Source organism: Ciona robusta, chromosome 10, assembly GCF_009617815.1.
Source record: "Ciona robusta chromosome 10, ASM961781v2".
NCBI lineage: Eukaryota > Metazoa > Chordata > Ascidiacea > Phlebobranchia > Cionidae > Ciona > Ciona robusta.
The window spans coordinates 6,236,882-6,256,383 of record NC_143244.1 but is presented as its reverse complement, the minus strand read 5'-3'; the positions used below and the strand labels follow the sequence as shown (position 1 = coordinate 6,256,383).

At 34.7% G+C, this 19,502-nt stretch overlaps 1 protein-coding gene across 3 annotated transcripts; it reads right to left on the bottom strand.

Annotated features, from left to right (window-relative positions):
• Window positions 1-257: 257 nt before the first annotated feature.
• LOC149730124 (dynein axonemal assembly factor 8-like) lies at window positions 258-19,266 on the bottom strand. Of its 3 annotated transcripts, none has more exons than XM_089887257.1 (44): window positions 18,982-19,266; window positions 18,844-18,917; window positions 18,541-18,647; window positions 18,327-18,393; window positions 18,047-18,118; window positions 17,655-17,749; window positions 17,229-17,316; window positions 16,764-16,880; window positions 16,574-16,645; window positions 16,381-16,463; window positions 16,127-16,200; window positions 15,744-15,815; window positions 14,998-15,548; window positions 14,597-14,711; window positions 14,231-14,334; window positions 14,016-14,101; window positions 13,551-13,660; window positions 13,264-13,315; window positions 12,652-12,861; window positions 12,186-12,282; window positions 11,265-11,428; window positions 10,862-11,038; window positions 10,608-10,715; window positions 10,146-10,290; window positions 9,541-9,744; window positions 8,993-9,208; window positions 8,358-8,571; window positions 7,866-8,014; window positions 7,318-7,451; window positions 6,977-7,106; window positions 6,435-6,586; window positions 5,949-6,056; window positions 5,623-5,727; window positions 5,156-5,363; window positions 4,741-4,874; window positions 4,489-4,593; window positions 4,037-4,250; window positions 3,792-3,923; window positions 3,675-3,710; window positions 3,199-3,452; window positions 2,969-3,054; window positions 833-2,763; window positions 622-778; window positions 258-372 (listed from the first exon to the last, which is right to left on the bottom strand). In XM_089887257.1, exons 2-42 carry the CDS (start codon window positions 18,881-18,883, stop codon window positions 2,601-2,603), a joined length of 5,550 nt encoding a protein of 1,849 aa, XP_089743383.1. In that variant the 5' UTR covers window positions 18,884-18,917; window positions 18,982-19,266; the 3' UTR covers window positions 258-372; window positions 622-778; window positions 833-2,600. The 3 variants fall into 3 exon arrangements, with proteins under 3 accessions (XP_089743383.1, XP_089743385.1, XP_089743384.1); XM_089887259.1 differs by having other exon boundaries at window positions 17,655-17,746; XM_089887258.1 differs by having other exon boundaries at window positions 18,847-18,917.
• Window positions 19,267-19,502: the final 236 nt, after the last annotated feature.

Genomic DNA, 19,502 nt, shown 5'->3' with positions numbered 1-19,502 from the left:
TACATGTCTACTTTAAACTACGATATTATGTGTTAATAATTTAAACCCGCAAACTGCAAAATTTAGGCACTTTAATACTTAGCAACAGTAATTGCATTCGCCGCAAATTTTGTTAGACCGTGAGAATAATACTGTAACATTTGTTTTCGTCTATCAATTAATAGAAACTCCTAATATATAGGATTTAAATAAGGTCTCCCAACTTGCCCCGTTTCCCAACATACCCCACCCTACTATAACATAAAACACAAACAATGTTAATGCATGTTGGTTTATTTATATTGACAACCAGTATTCTGCATGTTCTGAATATCTTCTAATTGTCCATAAAGTATTCTGGGTCGTCGTTCAACTCCTCCATCATTTCTTCAACTGAAAAGGTAAAAATATCTGATCTATAACATTATTGTGGATATAAAAATAAGTGAAGAAAGTTGACGTATTAATAAAATAAATCGGCTATTTTCTGCATGTAGTGTAGCTTAAACTAGATAAAACACTGCTGCTGCCGTTTCAAGTTATAACAAATTTAGAAACAATAGCGTGCTGATTTAACATTGACATGTGCATTGAGGCTTTTGACGTGCCAGTAAAACACTTGTATCATCTTATAATGCTCACCATTTTGCCTTTGGTTCCACCTACCGGTCCAAGGTGTTGGCGTGGAACGACGACGAGTAAGAGCAAGAGCAGAAGCACCCGCCGTATCCGCATTCGTAGTTTCTATGGAGACGAGGAGTCCTATGACAAGCAAGAGGAGAAGTGCTGACTTGTTCATCTGCAGAAACAAATATTAGTCACAAAACACAAGTAAATCAAACCAACCACTCACTTTGTTGCCTTCTGAATGAAGAGATGATTTCGTTCCAGAACTCGCCGTCTTTTAATTGCGTTAAACGCGGACGTGGTGGTTATTAAACGAGTAAGCATTTCCGCAACGTTTTGATTTAAAAAGAAGAAGTTCCGTTCTTTCGCGAAATCTAAAATATTTCTGTATAGTCGCAGTGATGGTTTCCTGCATTAAGACTACAGCTGGTGGTCGAAGAGTTGTTTTGCACATTAACATCGTTCAATATTGAACATAATATAGTAGGGTGGGGGAAGATGGGACACCTTTTCATTCTATTTACAAAGAACATTCAAAGAATTATAAAACTGCACCCTCACTTCCATAGACCGATGTTAGTTACGATCAGGATACTTACGAATAACCAGGAGTAACTTAGTCGGTGATTGTTTTTTATGTATGGCTGACAATTTGGACAACCCATTAGTAACCACTGGGTTGGAGCAATTGCCGTTAAGTGTCTTGCTCAAAGACACATACGTCCACAATGGTTGCAGCGACCGCAAACCATACAAAATCTAATCTGATTTTAAGATTTCTACGCTTGAATGAACGTAACTTGCTTTATCCTCGCGTGGCCGGAAAACGACAGTCGTTATAACACGGGTGTGCACCTCGCGCCAGCTTACGAGTTACCAAATATACTACTTTGCGGGTGATTATTTTTTTGTAGATTTTTTCTTTTTTTTTATGTATGGCTGATAATTTGGACAACCCATTAGTGACCACTGGGTTGGAGCAATTGCCGTTAAGTGTCTTGCTCAAGGACACATACGCCCACAATGGTAGCAGCGAAGAGCCTTGAACCCATTACCTCTGGGTTACAGGCGGGCGCGCTAACCACTTAGCCACGGCGCGGGACTCATTTACATATAAGAGAACATAATATTTTGCCACAAAAACTTCAACAACCGTTTAATTTGAAAACTTAACTTGAAGAGAAAACACATTTAAAAATAAAGTTTTGCATTTAAAAAATAAACTTGAAATAAAACAAAAATATTTTGCTATTTATAGATATTGAAAATTTGATATTTTGTTTGCAACATTTGCACTTTAAATAAAAACATATTTATATTAAATGAACGGAGACACATATAGGGGGGTAAGATGGACATTTTAGCTATAACAACACTCTTTTAGAGTGGTGAGAAACATGTATATATATGTATCTTTAAATATTCTTTGTTTGCTAACCAATGGGACAGGAAAATGAATGAAACATGTCCCATATTACCCCAACCTATTATATATTAAAAAAGTAGAAAACAAAGAAATGAAATAACAGTATTTATGTTTCTAAAGCACTGGGTAAAGTGTTAATTTCCTTCTAAATTGTGAGGCTCATATTGATAGTACAGCGTGTATAAAGATAGAAAAATAAACTTCTATAGGAAAGGATGGAAAAGTAAAGTTTGTAACCTACACTCCACAGTGGAATTTGTATTAAATGAACATATTGGTATATTTTAACACAATGATGCAAAGTGTTGTGTTTTGACCAGGGTTTCCAAAACAGTGTGTGTTGAAATGTAGAATCAGAATTGTTGTATCATTGGCTCAGGTGTGCCGTGAAATTTTTACCCTTTAACTTTAATTTATAAAAAATTTACAGCATGTGTTGAGTGAAAATTAAAAAGTGTGACGTTTAAAGTTAAGGAAAACCTGTTCGGAACCAAATGTTGGTTAAAATGCCGCATATTACCCCAACATCGAAGCAAGTAGGATGTATATAGAACTTAGATAAGAATTGTCAATTTCTCCATTCAGTTGCACGTTTGTGGACAATTTGAACAACAGATCTGGGGTTTTCAACTCGGTGGAAAAGATATTTGCAAATGTCGTGGGTTTGTGATATTGTTTGCGTGCGCAGAATGTAACATGACTCATCAAAATCCTTCTTTTGACGAGTCACACTGCAGAAACAAGTTTTGTAATTTGATTTATCTAAAAATCTGTAATGCACAAATTTTTTATTCACAGTGTATATCAAGTGTTATGAACATAACTAATTAAGCCTCAACGTGGCGGAGCAACGGTATTCGTTATAGCACAGATTTGTAATAACAACTGTCGTTGCCCCAGCACACAAGGATTACCATTCATTTATTCAATACCCACCCTCCAATGATTGAGTCAAATAATAAAAGTCCGTTCTCTCTCTGTAGCAACATTACAATGTTTGGACCACTTGTTAAGTATTCAATCTGCATCAAATGTTCAATTATTTTTCATAGGACACCAAAATTTTTAATTAATAACAAGACACATATAAATCATCACATTGTGTTGTAAAATGTCTTGTCCAAAAATATATATATATCATTCGGGTTATTACACAAAGCACTCACAATCTCTTGCTTGTTAGTTGCGAACTTCCCGGTCATTTTATCGCAAACAACTTGTGCTTGTTTGTCGCGAAGCCACGACATTCGTAAACAACTCAATTCATATCCTTCTGTGATCAACTTTTCCAGCACATCAACATATGATGGTGTACACACTTCCCCTGCCCTGTGTTGCTTAGTGTTATGTGGCAACACCAGCTTCGAAGTAAGCACAACACATATCGGTTGCAATTCCATCCCACTAAGTCCACGACTTTCTAAAATTTTTAGCAGAAACAACTTAATATTTTAGTCAAGTTTTACTTAAATTTTAGAAAATATTGAATTTTATTGTCAAAATTACTTTTAAAATAAATAAAAGAATAAAGAAATATAACAAATGTAAAATTGGTGCAGATTTTAATAGCTGTCCGTTTAATTCAAAGCCAACAATAAATTAACTTTAAAGTTAAACTAAAGTATTTTTCACCCAAACCTACCTTTTTCTAATTTGATTTCTCTTCCCAGCATTTTATCTGATAAAGAAAAAGATGTTAATTTTACCGTAACCAAAGGTATTACATTGATTTCCTTATGTTCATAACACATTAACAAACCACAACACATAATGTAGTCCTCAGCTGGAGTGGGGACTTGTTCCATTTTCAACTCAACAGTTTCGTTGCAGCACAAACCCTCATGGAAGAATAACTTCTGTTCCTCACAAGCTGATATGTATGTCTCAGATACTGTGGATGTAATTCATTAACTCATGCTCACTGTCGAGTTATAACATGGGTGTCTTCTTATACACCAGGCACATATGGTGTGTTCATACACCTCATGCCCCATGCCTACATACCATGGACTGCGTTGGAAAATTCATCAATTCCGAGTTCAGCTCTTAAAGTCTTTGTTGAGTGCCCCACCATGTGACCAACCTTCCGAGCCTGTAGGGGGTCTTGGGGACCAGCGATATCAAGAAGTTTACGAACTGCGTTATGACGAGATAAACACAACACTAGTGTGGGGGAAGATATCATGTGACTGATGAAAACATTGCGTTCGCCAGGCATCTGGTGAATATTGAAATTGGATGAATGTAAATTATTTTATCTTTGCCTGGACGGATGATTACAGTAGTTATGATACAGGTGTTATGTTTCATACACCTAGTGCTCGCTTACAAGTTACCAAGTGTGTAACTTTGTGGGAAAATGCATATCTGTCTACAGCTGCAAATTTGGACATTTTTATCAGGTTTCAAATGTTTGTTTTAATAAAATCTACATCAATTAGATTGGTTTATTTTACCTTTTCAAATTTTCTAGGAACGATTTGTAAAGCCTGGTCCTCAGACATGAGCGTCATTTTAGCAGCAACCACGTTGAACCCTTCGTGGTGAATTCGACGAAATATCTAGGTAAAAATTCTGTGTATAAATCATGCTTGTGTTTTTTTTTTGTTTCAAAAACAGACAGTTAAATTAAGTTTTCCAAACATTTAAAACTAAATTTTGATTTCTAGTTACCTACGCATACTTTGAACGCGATACCTTCAACTTACTTTGATTAAATGTCTTGGAAAAGCATCTGGTTTAATGATAAGTATAGTGGTGAGGGGTTGTGGCCACGCTAACATGGAATCAATAATTGATTCTTCTGCCGGGAAAGACATTGAAGCGTTGTCCTTTGATTTTCCTGTGTTAACAATAATAACAAATTATTAGTAATAACTTCAAGGTAATATTTGTTTGGAAATCGAACTGGAAATTGACAGAGAAAACTGGAAAAAAATTGAAACGGGTAAAATGCAACGCGTTGATCAACCAGATAACGGGTAAACTGATGATTACACTAAAACTATAAAGTCTATGTTTAGCTGATAAGACTTAAAAATCCTTTTATTTCATTTTGCTCGCGACGAATATTGACATTTCAGAGAAGGTAAAATCCAAACATTCAACACTGTAGGGCTGTACCATTTTTCTTCTTCTTCTTTGAAGACTTGCTTGATCCGTTTTGTCCCACCACAGGATTAGTGACATCACCACCCCCCTCCTCCCCATCACTACGAATGCAGTTTGCGATGAGGTATTGCGCAATCCTCGTTGGGGGAGGGAGGTACTTAAGCAACGGGCGACATCGGTTGTCCGAAAATAATTCTTTGTCCGAGAAAAACGTTTTTATCTGGAAAGATAGTTTTATTAAAGAATTTGTTATGTTTGTGTCTGTTGTATAAGATTGCACTCATGTTACAAATTGACAGTGAGCATGAGGTGTACGATACACTATATGTGTCTAGTGTATAAAAACATACTTGTTATAACTCGACAGTGAGCATGATGTGTATAAAAACACCATGTGTGTCTGGTGTATAGGAAGACATCCATGTTATAACTTGACAGTGACCATAAGGTGTATGAACATTACTAAAAACACCAAATACCTGTCGATAAGCAATCTCAGTAGTTGAAGACATGAGTTTGCTCGTATCATGAATGTTTTCTTTACTTGGTTTGTCGATAGTATTCTGTAATACTTCACGCAACACCTGTTATTACGGAAAATAGTTATACATCCTCAGCGTATTACACCATAAACTTAACATGTAATTCAAACAGTTATAGAGAAATATTATGTTCTGTTAAACCTGGAACAAAAACAGAAGAACATATAACACGCTTATTAATAAAAAAGAAAAAAATCATGTTTTGGAAAAAGGGCGTTCGTATTATATAATATAAGTTGATTATATCTTAAGATTAAACTCACTTTAAAAGCGTTCACTCTCCTTAATACACAAACTAATGCAGGCGAATGTTGGATCTTTCTTATAGTTTCACCCCAAAACTTTGTTCCGACTTCAAATGGTGACAATTCCTTTAAAACAAAACAAATATGTCAATGAGTTAGTATCGGCATATTATGTGGAAAACATTGAAAAGTAAAAATGCTACTTTAGCTTGTTAAAAGTGTCTTTTTTTATCTTTATTAGGTGTGAAAACTCCAATTTATAATAGGGGTGTTCTGTTTCATACATCTCGTGCCCTTTTACAAGTTACCACTTATGTACCTTTGAGGGTGATTATCAGGCAACTCATTAGTCAGCACTGAATTGTAGCATTACTGTTAGTGTCTTGCCAAGTGCACAAGCCAACAATGGTAGCAATGTCAGGCTTTGAATCCGTTACCGTCTAATAGTTCTAACCCTCATACCATAGCGTATAAAACATTTAAACACCGAGCTAATAAAGTTACCTTGGAATGTTGTGAAGAAAGTGAAGGAATGAATTTAATTCCAAGAATTTCAAATCCATGAAATTCATTTAGGATTTCACATTCATCCGACCGTTCAAAATATGCTGACTCAGCAGTTTCATCGCCAAGATAAAATTCGCCATGTAATAGTCCTGGAAATATTTTAAAACAATAAGCATTTTTTGTACTATGTTACCGAAAAAAATAAAATACGGATAAAGTGTTTTGAGTGTTGTGTTTTGACTAAAATATTTTGAACTATTTCAAGAAGACCAAAGTTACAATTGATTTTGAAATGATCTATTGGAATATATAACAACCATACATATTAGCTAATGAATAAATTAATGTAACTAGCATTATCCCAGCTTTATCGAGAAATGGCAGTCTTTAACATTGGTGTTGTTTAAAACAAGGACACATACGCCCACAATGATAGCAAGGACAAGCCTTGAACCAGTATCCTCTGAATTTAAAGAATGTGCTCACAACTACTTTGCCAAGGCCCTGACAATGCACATTATATTTTATATACAACTTACTTTGTAAAATGCAACCAGATTGTTTCATGATTGGTCTTCCCACCAAAGACAATACAACAACTTCCTCTAGTTCAGGGTTGGAGTAAAATACACGTGGGGAGTTGCCAGTGCTTAGCTCAAGCTCTGGTGTCTATGAGAAGGTGTATGGTTTATCTATGGCTTGTTATATAACTTAATATAAAGCTGTTTAGTAGTAAACAAATTATATTTAAAGAACTATAACCATACCCTTACAATTTAAACTGAGAGTTCAGGAAATATGAGATATTATCTGATTATGATATCCATTTTACCCCACAGTACTATACAGCTAGGTATGTAACAGATTAAACTAGCGTTACCTTGGCCATGTTACCAAGAGCATGTAGCACGGTATCAGTACACACACATGCGTGAAAGCATTGTGAAGTTGCATTACGTAGGTGGCCGTCTTCATTGGGTGGAACCATTCGGTACATCAACTCTGACTGCATACCTAGGTAAGACAATGTTCAGAAGATATAAAGTAAAGCATTTTAACATAGGTGTTTACACCTCATGCTCAATGTCGAATTATAACACAAGTTATTTTTTATACACCAGACTTGCACGGTATATTCACACACCCCATGCTCACTGTCGAGTTATAACATGGGTGTCTTCTTATACACCAGACACACATGGTGTATTCACACACCTCATGCTCACTGTCGAGTTATAACATGGGTATCTTCTTACACACCAGACACACATGGTGTATTCACACACCTCATGCTTGCTGTTGAGTTAAAACATGGGTGTCTTCTTATACACCAGACTCACATAGTGTAACTATAGACTTCATGCTATATCGATCAAAATATTTTGACCACAAAAATCTTTACTACAAGAACACATAGAATGAGCTTACTGCATATTAACCCAGCCAGATGAGCCCCTGCATTCTCCCTTGCAAACATGAAGACACTGACAGGACGTAACCACCAACTGTCAAGTTCATAATATTCTTCATCTAATGTAAGGTCAGGGTTTGGTGGTGGGTTGAAGTAATGTAAATACCTGCAATATAACTGTGTTTGGTGGTTGTATAATTACTAATTATATCTAATAGATAAAATAAATGTAACTTATTCATTCATGTATGGCTTGGCAAAGACAGTTTTTACAGCATGGGGGTTCTCATTTCATATACCACATGCTTACTTGTATACACATCGTGCTTACCATATGCTTTGGGCTAAAAGAAGGCGCGCCAACCATTACGTTATGGTGTTCAGTTAACAGTTCTTTCAGAGATGAAAAAAAATATGTTTGCCTATTTTACACCAAACTACTATATGTTAACTTCCTACTATAAATCGTTTTACTCAGAAATAATATTTTTAGGTAAAAAAATATAAACCTTGTTTGTATTGAAAGTGACGACGTCTTTTTTTCATTCAACGGAATTCGTTTCAATCCTTCTAACCAGTAACCTTGTTCAGTTGTGATGCTTATAACATCTCCAAGGAACTGAGGAGGGAATCGTGCCGATACGATGACGCATATCTTTGTGGGTAAGCTCGTCACTAAGTAACTATGTGAGGGGTGGGTTGGACAACTTGTTGATATATTCCCTGCGGAAAGTTGAGTTAAGTTATTGCAGTGTGTATTAATTCCTGGTTGTAGCCTGTAAGTGGGTCGCCCACTACAGTGGTCCACAAGTCTTTTGACTGGTATTGTAAAAGTTAAATCATTTTATTGCATGCTTACAAAAGTGGTTTAAAATGTAGTTATGAAATTAGGTCAACAAATCTGTGATATGAAATTTAAATTTGGATTGTGGCAAAAGATTCCAAAAGCTGTTTCTATCATATCTACATTTCACACAACTTTTGTAAGCATACAATAAAATGATTTAACTTTTACAATAACGGTCATAATTCTTTGTGAACCATTGTAGTAGGCGAACCAACCAAATCAAATGGTGACCCAGGGGTTGAGAGGCAGAAAATTAATGCAATATTGTTGAATAATTTGTTAAATTATATATCTTACTTATCGGACTGGATGTTGAATTACTTCGGCTCTTTCCTTTATTTTTCCCGTTCGACTTCCCATTGCTTTGTTTTGCGAAGGTAAACTGTTGTTCATGGTTGATAGTTGGTGTTGAATTAATAAAAGGATCTTGTGCGTTCAACCTTCCACCAAACCAAACAACAAGTTGTTGTTGTACGCGTTCCTTACCACGAGGGCAGTGGAAAACATACATTTCTGAAATGTTAACAAATACTGACAAACATTATGTTTAAAAAAAAAATCATGTTAAATTGTTTTTGTTTAAAATCAGTGTTTGATAATCATTTTTTGTTCTTGTGTTATAAGACTGTCCCTAACTTAACAGGATACACAAAAACACATAAGATATATTCTGTTACTTCTGCTACCAGGCATAATGTAAATAATCATTTAGCGGCTCATCTGGTATAAAAATTTAGTGGGTTTCTGACATTTGGCAAACCCTCATCAGTAAACATTATTTAACATTTAATACCAGATGAGCCGCTAAAAATTGTTAATATATATATAAAACATAAAACTCCTACCAGTTGGGACATCTATATCCCCTCTTCTCTTTGATAATTGTTCACCATATATTGCATTCATTGAACCTTGGTCTGTTAGTCTTGCCAACACAGGGTCTCGCGGACCAATGATGTCAATCATCTTTTTTATGGCTGACTTGCCACGTATTGCCATGGCAACAGCAGGAACTATTTCATTTGAATCTCCACAACTACGGTGAGACACTGGAACATAGATGTTATTGTTATACACAAGAGTATATACAGGTGTATATTATTCTATGTGGGTAGGGTCCTTCAGTGTGGCACGCCAGGGAACCTAAGACTTTTTAAATTATTATCTATATGCTATTGCTGCATATTGTAAGTCTGAATCTTATCGTAATTATATTTATGGGTAACACTTCATCTGCCATACTGTAATATATCATTAGGTTTTGCTATTAATTGTCTTGCCCAAGAGCACATACAACTCCTTTACTAGTCTAGGTGTTGGGTAATGAACCAACTCTGGCCTAAATCACTAGATGTTGGGGTAATGGGCCAAATGTAGTCTAAATCCTGGCTCCACAAGGACCCCACTTGTATATATAGTGAACATAACACTACATGCACTGTGTACTCACATGTACTTTGTTGAATAAACTCTTTCTTTACATACACAAGCCTCACACCAACAAGGTCGAGGCACGATAATTGCAACCTGATCATGAGATCCATTATACACACAGGGTAGGTCAGAGCTTCACGTTGTAAAAGACAAAATGTGCTCTGTGGAAAAAAACAAAAAGGATTTTTCATTATTTTGTGAAAAAAGTAATCTGTGCCTCGTTAATGACAAATATGTTCTGCGAACAAGAAAATTTACACTCACAGTCCATTTTATTCCTTTGAATATATTTTTGATAAACACACATAAAAAACCTAACGAAGGTGCCAAATTTTTAAAATACTGCGATAGTTGGACAAGCACTTCTATGAAACATATTTGGTTCCAAAGTTTAAATATTGCTGTGCAGAAAATTCTGAGGTAGGCCATCCAACCTTGCCACGCCAGGTTTGGCGCCTACGCTTGTTTACCAACTTACTTCTAAAGGTATATCCTTTTCACAAGTTGGTCCCAGGTTATTTTGTTCATCAGGTTTAATCAACTTCCAAAAAAATCCAGGTTTTCTATTCAGAGCTTTTTGTATCAACTGGATGAAATTGGAGAAAAATAAAATTATTCAAAGAAAAAGAGATATATTTTAAAAATCAATTAATATAAACACATATAAAAGTACGTAATATATTATAAGAGATATTTATATACATAAGACATATTGATGCAGCATTATTATACCTGTGGTTCATTCGAAGCAGTGATATAAGTTGACATGGGTTTGGTAGCACAAGATAAATGAGTTTCTTGTAATGTGTATAATAATGGTGACTCAGGTCGCGTGTGCCATGGACAAACCTCTTGTACTCGATTCGATTGTAAGAAATGCCAAACCACTTGTAGGAAGGCATTCTCTTTCTAAACATGGTTGAAATGTGGTTAAGAATAATCTAATCTGTAGCACTTATGGTAGCTTTCCCAGTAGGTGGAGTGAAGCTGCATTTGCAGAATAAAAAAAATAAATAACAAAAATAAACGAAAAGTTTGCAACAAACACAAAAAAGCTTCTTCAGAATACAAAGCAATTCACCATATAAAACTTATTACACAAAAGAATCCAAAATTTTACAGATATGAAGACTACCTTTGGCTTTTTCCTTCTACTGTTCGTATCTGGTTTATAAAAGAAGTTTGGAATAACAACTGCATGTGTGGCGATGGTTTGCGATTCCTCCTGCCATACTTGGTGTAATGAAACAACATTGAAAGGAACCTCAACTAGGTTTGGTGGGGAGGCTTCTTCATTAGCTGGAGATAAGCATTTGTGATTGAAATAAAGTTATTATTACTACATCTACCCCATACAGGCATACAATATATAGTACTGAGGGTTAAGACAAATACCGCTGGATTAAATTTTTGTGAGATAAATACAAAATATAGTGAGCACCCATGTTATAACTGGATAGTGAGCATGAGTTGTATGAATACACCATGTGTACCTGGTGTATAAGAAGACACTTATGTTATAACTGGATAGTGAGCATGAGGTGTATGAATACACCATGTGTGTCTTGTGTATAAGAAGACACTTATGTTATAACTGGATAGTGAGCATGAGGTGTTTGAATACACCATGTGTGTCTGGTGTATAAGAAGACACTTATGTTATAACTGGATAGTGAGCATGAGTTGTATGAATACACCATGTGTGCCTGGTGTATAAGAAGACACTTATGTTATAACTGGATAGTGAGCATGAGGTGTATGAATACACCATGTGTGTCTGGTGTATAAGAAGACACTTATGTTATAACTGGATAGTGAGCATGAGTTGTATGAATACACCATGTGTGTCTGGTGTATAAGAAGACACTTATGTTATAACTGGATAGTGAGCATGAGTTGTATGAATACACCATGTGTGCCTGGTGTATAAGAAGACACCCATGTTATAACTGGATAGTGAGCATGAGATGTATGAATACACCATGTGTGTCTGGTGCATAAAAAGACACCCATGTTATAATTTAACAGTAAGTATAAGGTGTATGATAAAACTTACACTCTGATAAAATTGGATCATATTCCTCTGGATCAGGTTCAATAGTAAACACATCTTCTCGTGGTGGGTCGTATGGTTTGTCCAAGTTGTCTGGTATCTGGAATATTTGATATAACATGACATAAACTAATTTATTTATTTAAATACGAAAGTGAAAATTATTTTAAACTTTAGAAAGAAGAAAAGTAGCAGCAAAACGACAGTAGGTAACATGCTATGGGTAAAAATTACTTTAAAAAAAAGTTACATATATCTATTCATTCTAATAATTTTATCTTCACTATCGCATTAAACAAATAAATAAACAATCATGCTAAAGCAATTTCATTTTTAATTAAGTGTCATTTCACCCTGATGAAACAATTGTTTTTCGTTTCAAACAACCTTAATAGGACGTCGAAATCTCGGTTTGTCAATATTTTTGCCAAAAGAGCCAAAATAGAAGTCAACACCTGTTAGAACTCACCAGTGCAAACAGCCATGACAAGATGAGTGAGTGAGTTATTGACAAACTGTGTGGTTGGTCAATTGATATAAATCTGTTTCCACCAGAAGCTCGATGCATTACAAGACAACCAGGGCTCGACATTTGGAAAGTAAGCAACACAAACTTGTTGACTTCCTTGGAGTTTATGCTGGGTGGTATAGTGGGTAGTTCATCTTGAAATGTCATGTCCTTAAAAATATATATAGCTATATTAAAAAATATATGAACAATAAAAAAAATAAAAAAATGAAAGTTTTATAAATACTTTATTTAATTTGTTGTCAGTGCAAATATAAATGACCATAACTTTAAAACGGCGCAGTTTTGCATGGTTTTAGGTTTGTAAATATAAGTTAAGAGTGTGTATCTGCCTCCTTTTTATACTCTTCTGCTGGCTCTAATGTTACCAGCTATTTTTAGTCAGTCACTACTATAGGCTAGTGAATTTTTTAGGTGTTTGGAAATCAAGATTCTGCAGAGCAAAGACTGTTCTGTACACCAATTATATATAAAAAATGACTTCAGTTTCTGTATAAGAAGTTTAATATGGTATATAATCTTGCCAAAATATTCCAATATAAGACGACCCACCCTGTCGTATAAAAGAGGAAATTTCTTCATTTCATTTTCATCAATTTCATTTCTGTTTGAAGAATAAATATCATTCATGAATAAATACATAAAACTTATTCATTCTTAGTGGAGAGGCATCGACAGTCATTATAACACAGGTGTTCTGTTTCATACACATAATTCTTATAAGTTAGCGTGTATGTAATTTTGTGTATAACATTTTTTTCCAAATGTCAATTTTATTTATTTTTGGCATTATACTGTGTCATGGCGCAAATGTCATTTTTTTCGTTACTTTGTTTCACCTGAAAGCTTTCTCCAGTGAGGTTTGAACCTTCAACCTTTCCCCCCATGTTACTGTGTTTGTGGTTGCTGATGGTTTGTTGGAAGGTGAAGCAGGAGTTGCAGAAGGTGGCTGGAAAGTAGGTAATTAATTTAAAGCTGGTGTATGTACGGCATATAGTAGAGTGGGGCAAGATAAAACTGTTTATATTCAGGTGGGGTAGGATGAAACATGTTTTCATTCTTTTCTTTGGCTCCAATTGATAGTAAACTAAGAATATTTACAGAAAAATATATAACTATATCCTCACGGCTCAAAAAGAAAGTTGTTAGTTGTTAAAAACTTATGGGATTTGGGTGCTAACTGTATCCCATCTTACCCTACAGTACTATACATACACTATGAGCTACTCCTAAACATAATCATTATACCTGGAGTAGCAGGGTATTCTCTTTAAACATGAAAAATACAATGTCATATATCTCACCTGCTTTCGTTGGTTTTGTACAATAGAGAAATTATCACGAGTTAAATGATTCCAACTCTTCTGTGTTTTTCCATCTGGTTGTGTCACTGTGATGTAACAATGTTGTATATGATGTAGCAATGTTATATATGATGTAACAATGTTATATATGATGTAACAATGTTGTATATGATGTAACAATGTTGTATATGATGTAACAATGATAGAAACATTACCGTGGTTTAGTTTTTCGTCAACAACATTTTTTGCTGCGAGTTTCAAATCTTTTGTTGACAAAGAAAGAAGTTTTTCTTCGGTTGCTCTCTTGATGCTTTCCACACTGTGTAGTAAAAACAATGAATGAAACTTATCCTGATGCGGCAAGTAACCGATAGTCGTCATAACACAGGTGTTCTGTTTCATACATTTCGTGGCTGCTTACGAGCTACCACATATATAACTTCATGGCAGTATAAATTGAATCATAAAAAATGTAATTTATTTTTCCCCTACAGTTGTTACATTGACAGTCTTGGCAACACAGGTGTTTTGTTTCATACACCTCGTGCCTGATTGCAAGTTACACCAACACGACCACATACCTTGCAAAACAAGTTTCATCAGTTTGAATGCCGGATGTTGTTCGTTTTGTTTTTGTCTCAGTTTTAGCAGACGCGATATTTTTCTCGCGGTAAACGTTCATTTCATCACGGATATCTAAATGAAAAAATATTTGTTACACAATAAAGTTGTATCACCCTGGGTGCCGGGGTAATGGTCCAACTCTAGCCTAAATTGCAGGTCTCATGACATGCCACGCTGTAGACCCATATAAAACAGAGAACACCCAAACACAGAATGTATATATACCATATGTAGGCCATCCTTTTATTCTATTGTATGTGGGTAAGGTCCTTGCGGAGGCCCTGGGATTTAGGACAGAATTGGCCCATTACCCCAGGGCAACTTTTTAACATAATATAGTTCAATTCATAAGCTTTACTTTTCTTTGGTTCCTCAGCAAACAGCACCGTTGTTTTCCCGCTACTTTTCTTACGAACCACAGAGTTAGGAATCGCAATGTCAACAATTGGTGTTTTCGCTGACTCATCTTGTTCACGCTTAAGCCGCTGTCGTTCGTAAATTCCTTTCAAATCATGTGACGTGTCATCACCATTCATAAGTCTAGTATCATCACGTGAATCGTGATTTCCATTCACTAACTTTTCTTCATGAAACTTCTTCTCACGAACAGCGCGTACTTTTGCCGCAGCTAATTTTCGTAACTTAGTGGTTTTATCTTCAATAAAAGGGTTATTCAAAATATCGTCAATTTTCGTCCAAGAATCTTCAAATTTTTTTCCTTCCTCGAAAATATCCGCAGAGTGATTCATAGAAACATCATTCCCGTTTAAAAGTTTGTGTTTCGCAGGTTTGTTTCCTGAATCCAATTTAACTATCTGTTTTATATTCTCTAATGTTTTTTCATTCCTTACAGGGGCATCTGATGCATTGCTGGCATTGGAAGAACTTTTTGTCACTGACTTTTTAAATCTGGAACAAAAACAAAGTATTTTCAAAAAACTTTATTTGATTTATGACAAAAAAGTTTTATCCTTAATCTATTTTTGGAGCAGAATTTTATCCTTTTTTGAAAAATATTTAGTTGCTGAGAGCAATAGTAGCAGAAAACAAAATAATAACAAAACAAAACTAAATAAGAAGATAAGAATGTAATATGGTTTTTACTGCTTTCTCATTTTCCTCCAGTTTTCAAAATCATCATCATCATCTTCTGTGTCTGAGTCTTCCCACGCCAACCTGATGATAATTTTAGTCAAATGAATTGAATGTAAGTTGATTTATCCGAGTGTGATTGAAAAAACAAGTTGTTATAACATGGGTGTTCTGTTTCATACACATTATGCTTATGAGTTACCACACGTAACTTTGTACATGATTTTTTTTAAAGTGTGCCCTTAGCTAAGAATTTTTGGGTCCTTGATGCTGCTAACATTGCGGGCAGTTTTGTCCTTGAGCAAGACATTTAACATCAATTCCCAACCCAGTGGTCCTTAATGGGTTGTTTGAGTTGTCAGTCATGTAAAAAATGACAGCAACTGTTATAATACCTTGGGCATGCTTGTTCTGGTACTTCCTCTGACAATTTGGTTTGAGGTAAAATGTTTTCGTCTTTAGGATGTGGCTGTTAAAGTAAAAATCACATTTGTAATATCACTCAAATATAGATTATATATATATATATATACATATACTGTGGGTTTGTTGAGCACCATGGCTCGATGGTTTTGGCGCTTGCATCCTAAAATAGGTTGCAGCCAAGGGGTTGAGAAACAAATACGTTTAATTATGACATAATAATCACCTGATTACAATCTAGAATCGACTGGTTAGTTTCTTCATGGCGAAGATCGATATAAATTGTTGTTCTGCTGCTTGATGAAAGTTCTACAAATATTGTTTCAAACGCATTGTAACAACAAACAAATATGAGTGTAACTGCGTTTTAACAATGTCACACAGATTTTACTTTATTACGTTAATTTATTTAAGCTCACCTATTTGAGTAAGAGGTAAATCCGCTGACACACCGCATGAAGATGTGCTTGGTTTTGCTACTTGTGTGGACACTGAAAAAAAATACAACTATGAGAACGGGAAACTATTTTAGATTAAAGCAACGTTTGAGCCAAAAATTAAAAAAAAAAATCTTAATAAAAAGCCAAAAATTAATAAAAAGTCTCTTACCATGTACAGTAGTATCATCATCTGTCCCACAACCCCGACTTTTACCCGCTTGTAGGGAACTAAGGTTTACAAGTTGGTTCATCAACATGGGGGAAACCCCGGTTGCTGGGGTGGCATCTATAACATAATATGTTAAAAACGAATTGATAACATATTGCAGTGATGAATACAACATAACGATGATGTGTGTAAAAGACAAAAAATGTCAAAAACATCACGAATTGTTACTTTTAATAAAAAATTTAATCAATAAGATTAAGTATTAGTGGTGCACAGAGGGTCAGAGGGATCAAAATTCTAAAAAACAACAGTTATTCAAAATGACAAAAAACATTGTTTAAACAGACTTTTGTAAAAATACACTAAGCGAAAATTAAAATGACAAAAGCTATGTTAATGTTCATACCTATATCCTTATGTATGCTTATCTATGAGTGTATGACACTTCTACAATTCACAACTAACCTGATACAAGTAAACTTGATAAGTCTGTAGTTTGTTTATTTGTTTGAAAACCATCAAGTATTTCATCCAAATCAACATTAGTTATCACCTGTGTAGGAATAATGGGTGCTTGAGCAATGATATTTAAAATAAAAAAGCATCCGACAGCTTTAAAAAAATAGGATATAATGATTAGAGGTATAGAGCTTGAGGCTCGACGCTGCTACCATAGAGGCCATTTGTAAATTTGAGCCAGAAACTAAATGGCAGAGTTGTACAAATTATCATTTATGCATAAAAACAGAGGCTTTAATGGTAACTAATAGGAGATCTTCCCTAGACAGCTCGGCCAAGGGTAGATGCCACGTCTAGGGTTTACATATGGAATATATACCAACATAGATAAAAAATGTATTCTTTTTAGCACAAACAAAATGTAACTCCTACATTTAATGATAAAACAGATTCTTGTTGTTCCGCATCAGTGGAATCCAAATTAATTTCTTCTTCAAATTCAAGAAAGTTTAAATCCTCAGCGTCTGCTGTGTAAGAATGCTCCGTTAAAAACTAGCAATTTAAAAATCAGACCTTAAAATTTGAGGGAAGTTTGGAGCTGAAGCTGCCACAAAGCTCTCTAAAGTAAAAGCAGCAGCTTTGAAATCTGCACTGTTAAAGCCATATTATATTTGAGCATAGATTGCAAAATTCTATTAAAACAGAAAGCAACAAATTAATCTAATAATTAATATTTGCTTTTATACAAATAGTAAAATTTTCCTAATAAATATAACCAAAACTTTAGTCAAATAATTTACTTTGTTTAAATGTATGTTAGTTACCTCTTTCATGGAAAAACTTTGTATTAGATTCCAACATATTTTGTGTTTTATTAAAATTTATGGAAGTTCCAGCTAAAAAATAAAATATTACTTAAAAGTGGTACGACATGGGAACTGAGATTATGGCCAGAGTTGGGCCATTTCCCCGACACACATGGTGCTACAACCCATTAGTGACCGCTGGGATGGAGCAATGTCCACTAAGTGTCTTGCCCAAGGACGCATACACTTAAAAGTATCAGTTCAAGAATTGATAGTTTATTGATAAAACTCGTTTTACCTCCACTTGATTTAAATTTTCTTGTAAAAACTTTTGGTTCAAATTCATCATCTGTGAGGGAGCTTGTCTGGAAATTTTAAAATAATAATTTTAATGTCAAGGGATACTCAAGAATTTATTAAAAGGAGGTCCAGTCTTAACTTGTTTCAGGTCATACATGCACTACTAGCTACTACCCTTATTCGGTGTTATGTTTACAATAGAAACCACATACCTCTGAATCTGAATCAATTAGTGGTAACTGGTCACCAACAGTCGATATAATGGATCCCCACTTGGATGACGAGGTTTCATTTATTACAGAAAACAACTCACTATTATCTGCAGAAAGGAGGAATATATTAACTTTTTATTTTCTGCTTTTGTTTATCCTAGCATGTTTTTGAAATAATGTGCATATTTTTGTCATTTATTCATAAATGTGCCCCTCTAGATTAAATATTTAGTGAAGTATTGTAGTTTTCGCATTTAATTAAAAGCTTTGGTTCTACAATATAGTTAAACAGTGTAGACTTACCACCTTTTACAGAAGTACCGTCTTCGTCAGCCATGTACATAATTGCTTTAACTGCTACCAACAGCTACAATAAACTGTAAATAAATTTGTAAATTGTCGCACTTTTATATTTAAAATGTTACTTTATATTTAACTTACCGTATAATTTAGTACGAAATCCTCTTTTATAATTTCTATAAACGATCCGCTTATAGATCGTCTGAACTATGCACAGTGAATATAAAATCTACTAATTATCTAAGTACTACATAAAATACCATTAGCCTTATTTAATTTAATGGTTTAAACAGAATTTGGAGTAAAATTTGTTGAAATGTGAAAATCATGTTCGGCTCTTAGCGACGACTATAAACAACTAAAACCATTCAAGCGTTAAACATTTCTTCGCTTGAATAACTTGAACAGAAAACGGTTTGTTACAGCATAAACATCGCAAATATAAAGTTTAAACAGAGATACATAACTATTCATTGCATAATTGAACAAGGCGAGTAATCAAGGCTACATAAATTTAAACATGAGAGAAATAGGGGTTTATTACGCAACTGTGTTTATCTATTCCGTCGTCGCTGCTACCATTGTGGGCGTATGTGTCCTTGGTCAATACACTTAACGGCAATTGCTCCAACCCAGTGGTCACTAATAGGATGTTCAAATTA

What these genes read in the sequence shown, in the direction of transcription:
- LOC149730124 (XM_089887257.1), bottom strand. Translation starts at nt 18,883, where the DNA reads ATGTACATGGCTGACGAAGACGGTACTTCTGTAAAAGGTG. An exon ending in GATGAAACTTGTTTTGCAAG is followed by an intron (nt 14,335 to 14,596) that starts GTATGTGGTCGT and finishes TTTACTACACAG; the next exon opens with TGTGGAAAGCATCAAGAGAG. An exon ending in ATCTGGTTGCATTTTACAAA is followed by an intron (nt 6,587 to 6,976) that starts GTAAGTTGTATA and finishes AAATATTTCCAG; the next exon opens with GACTATTACATGGCGAATTT.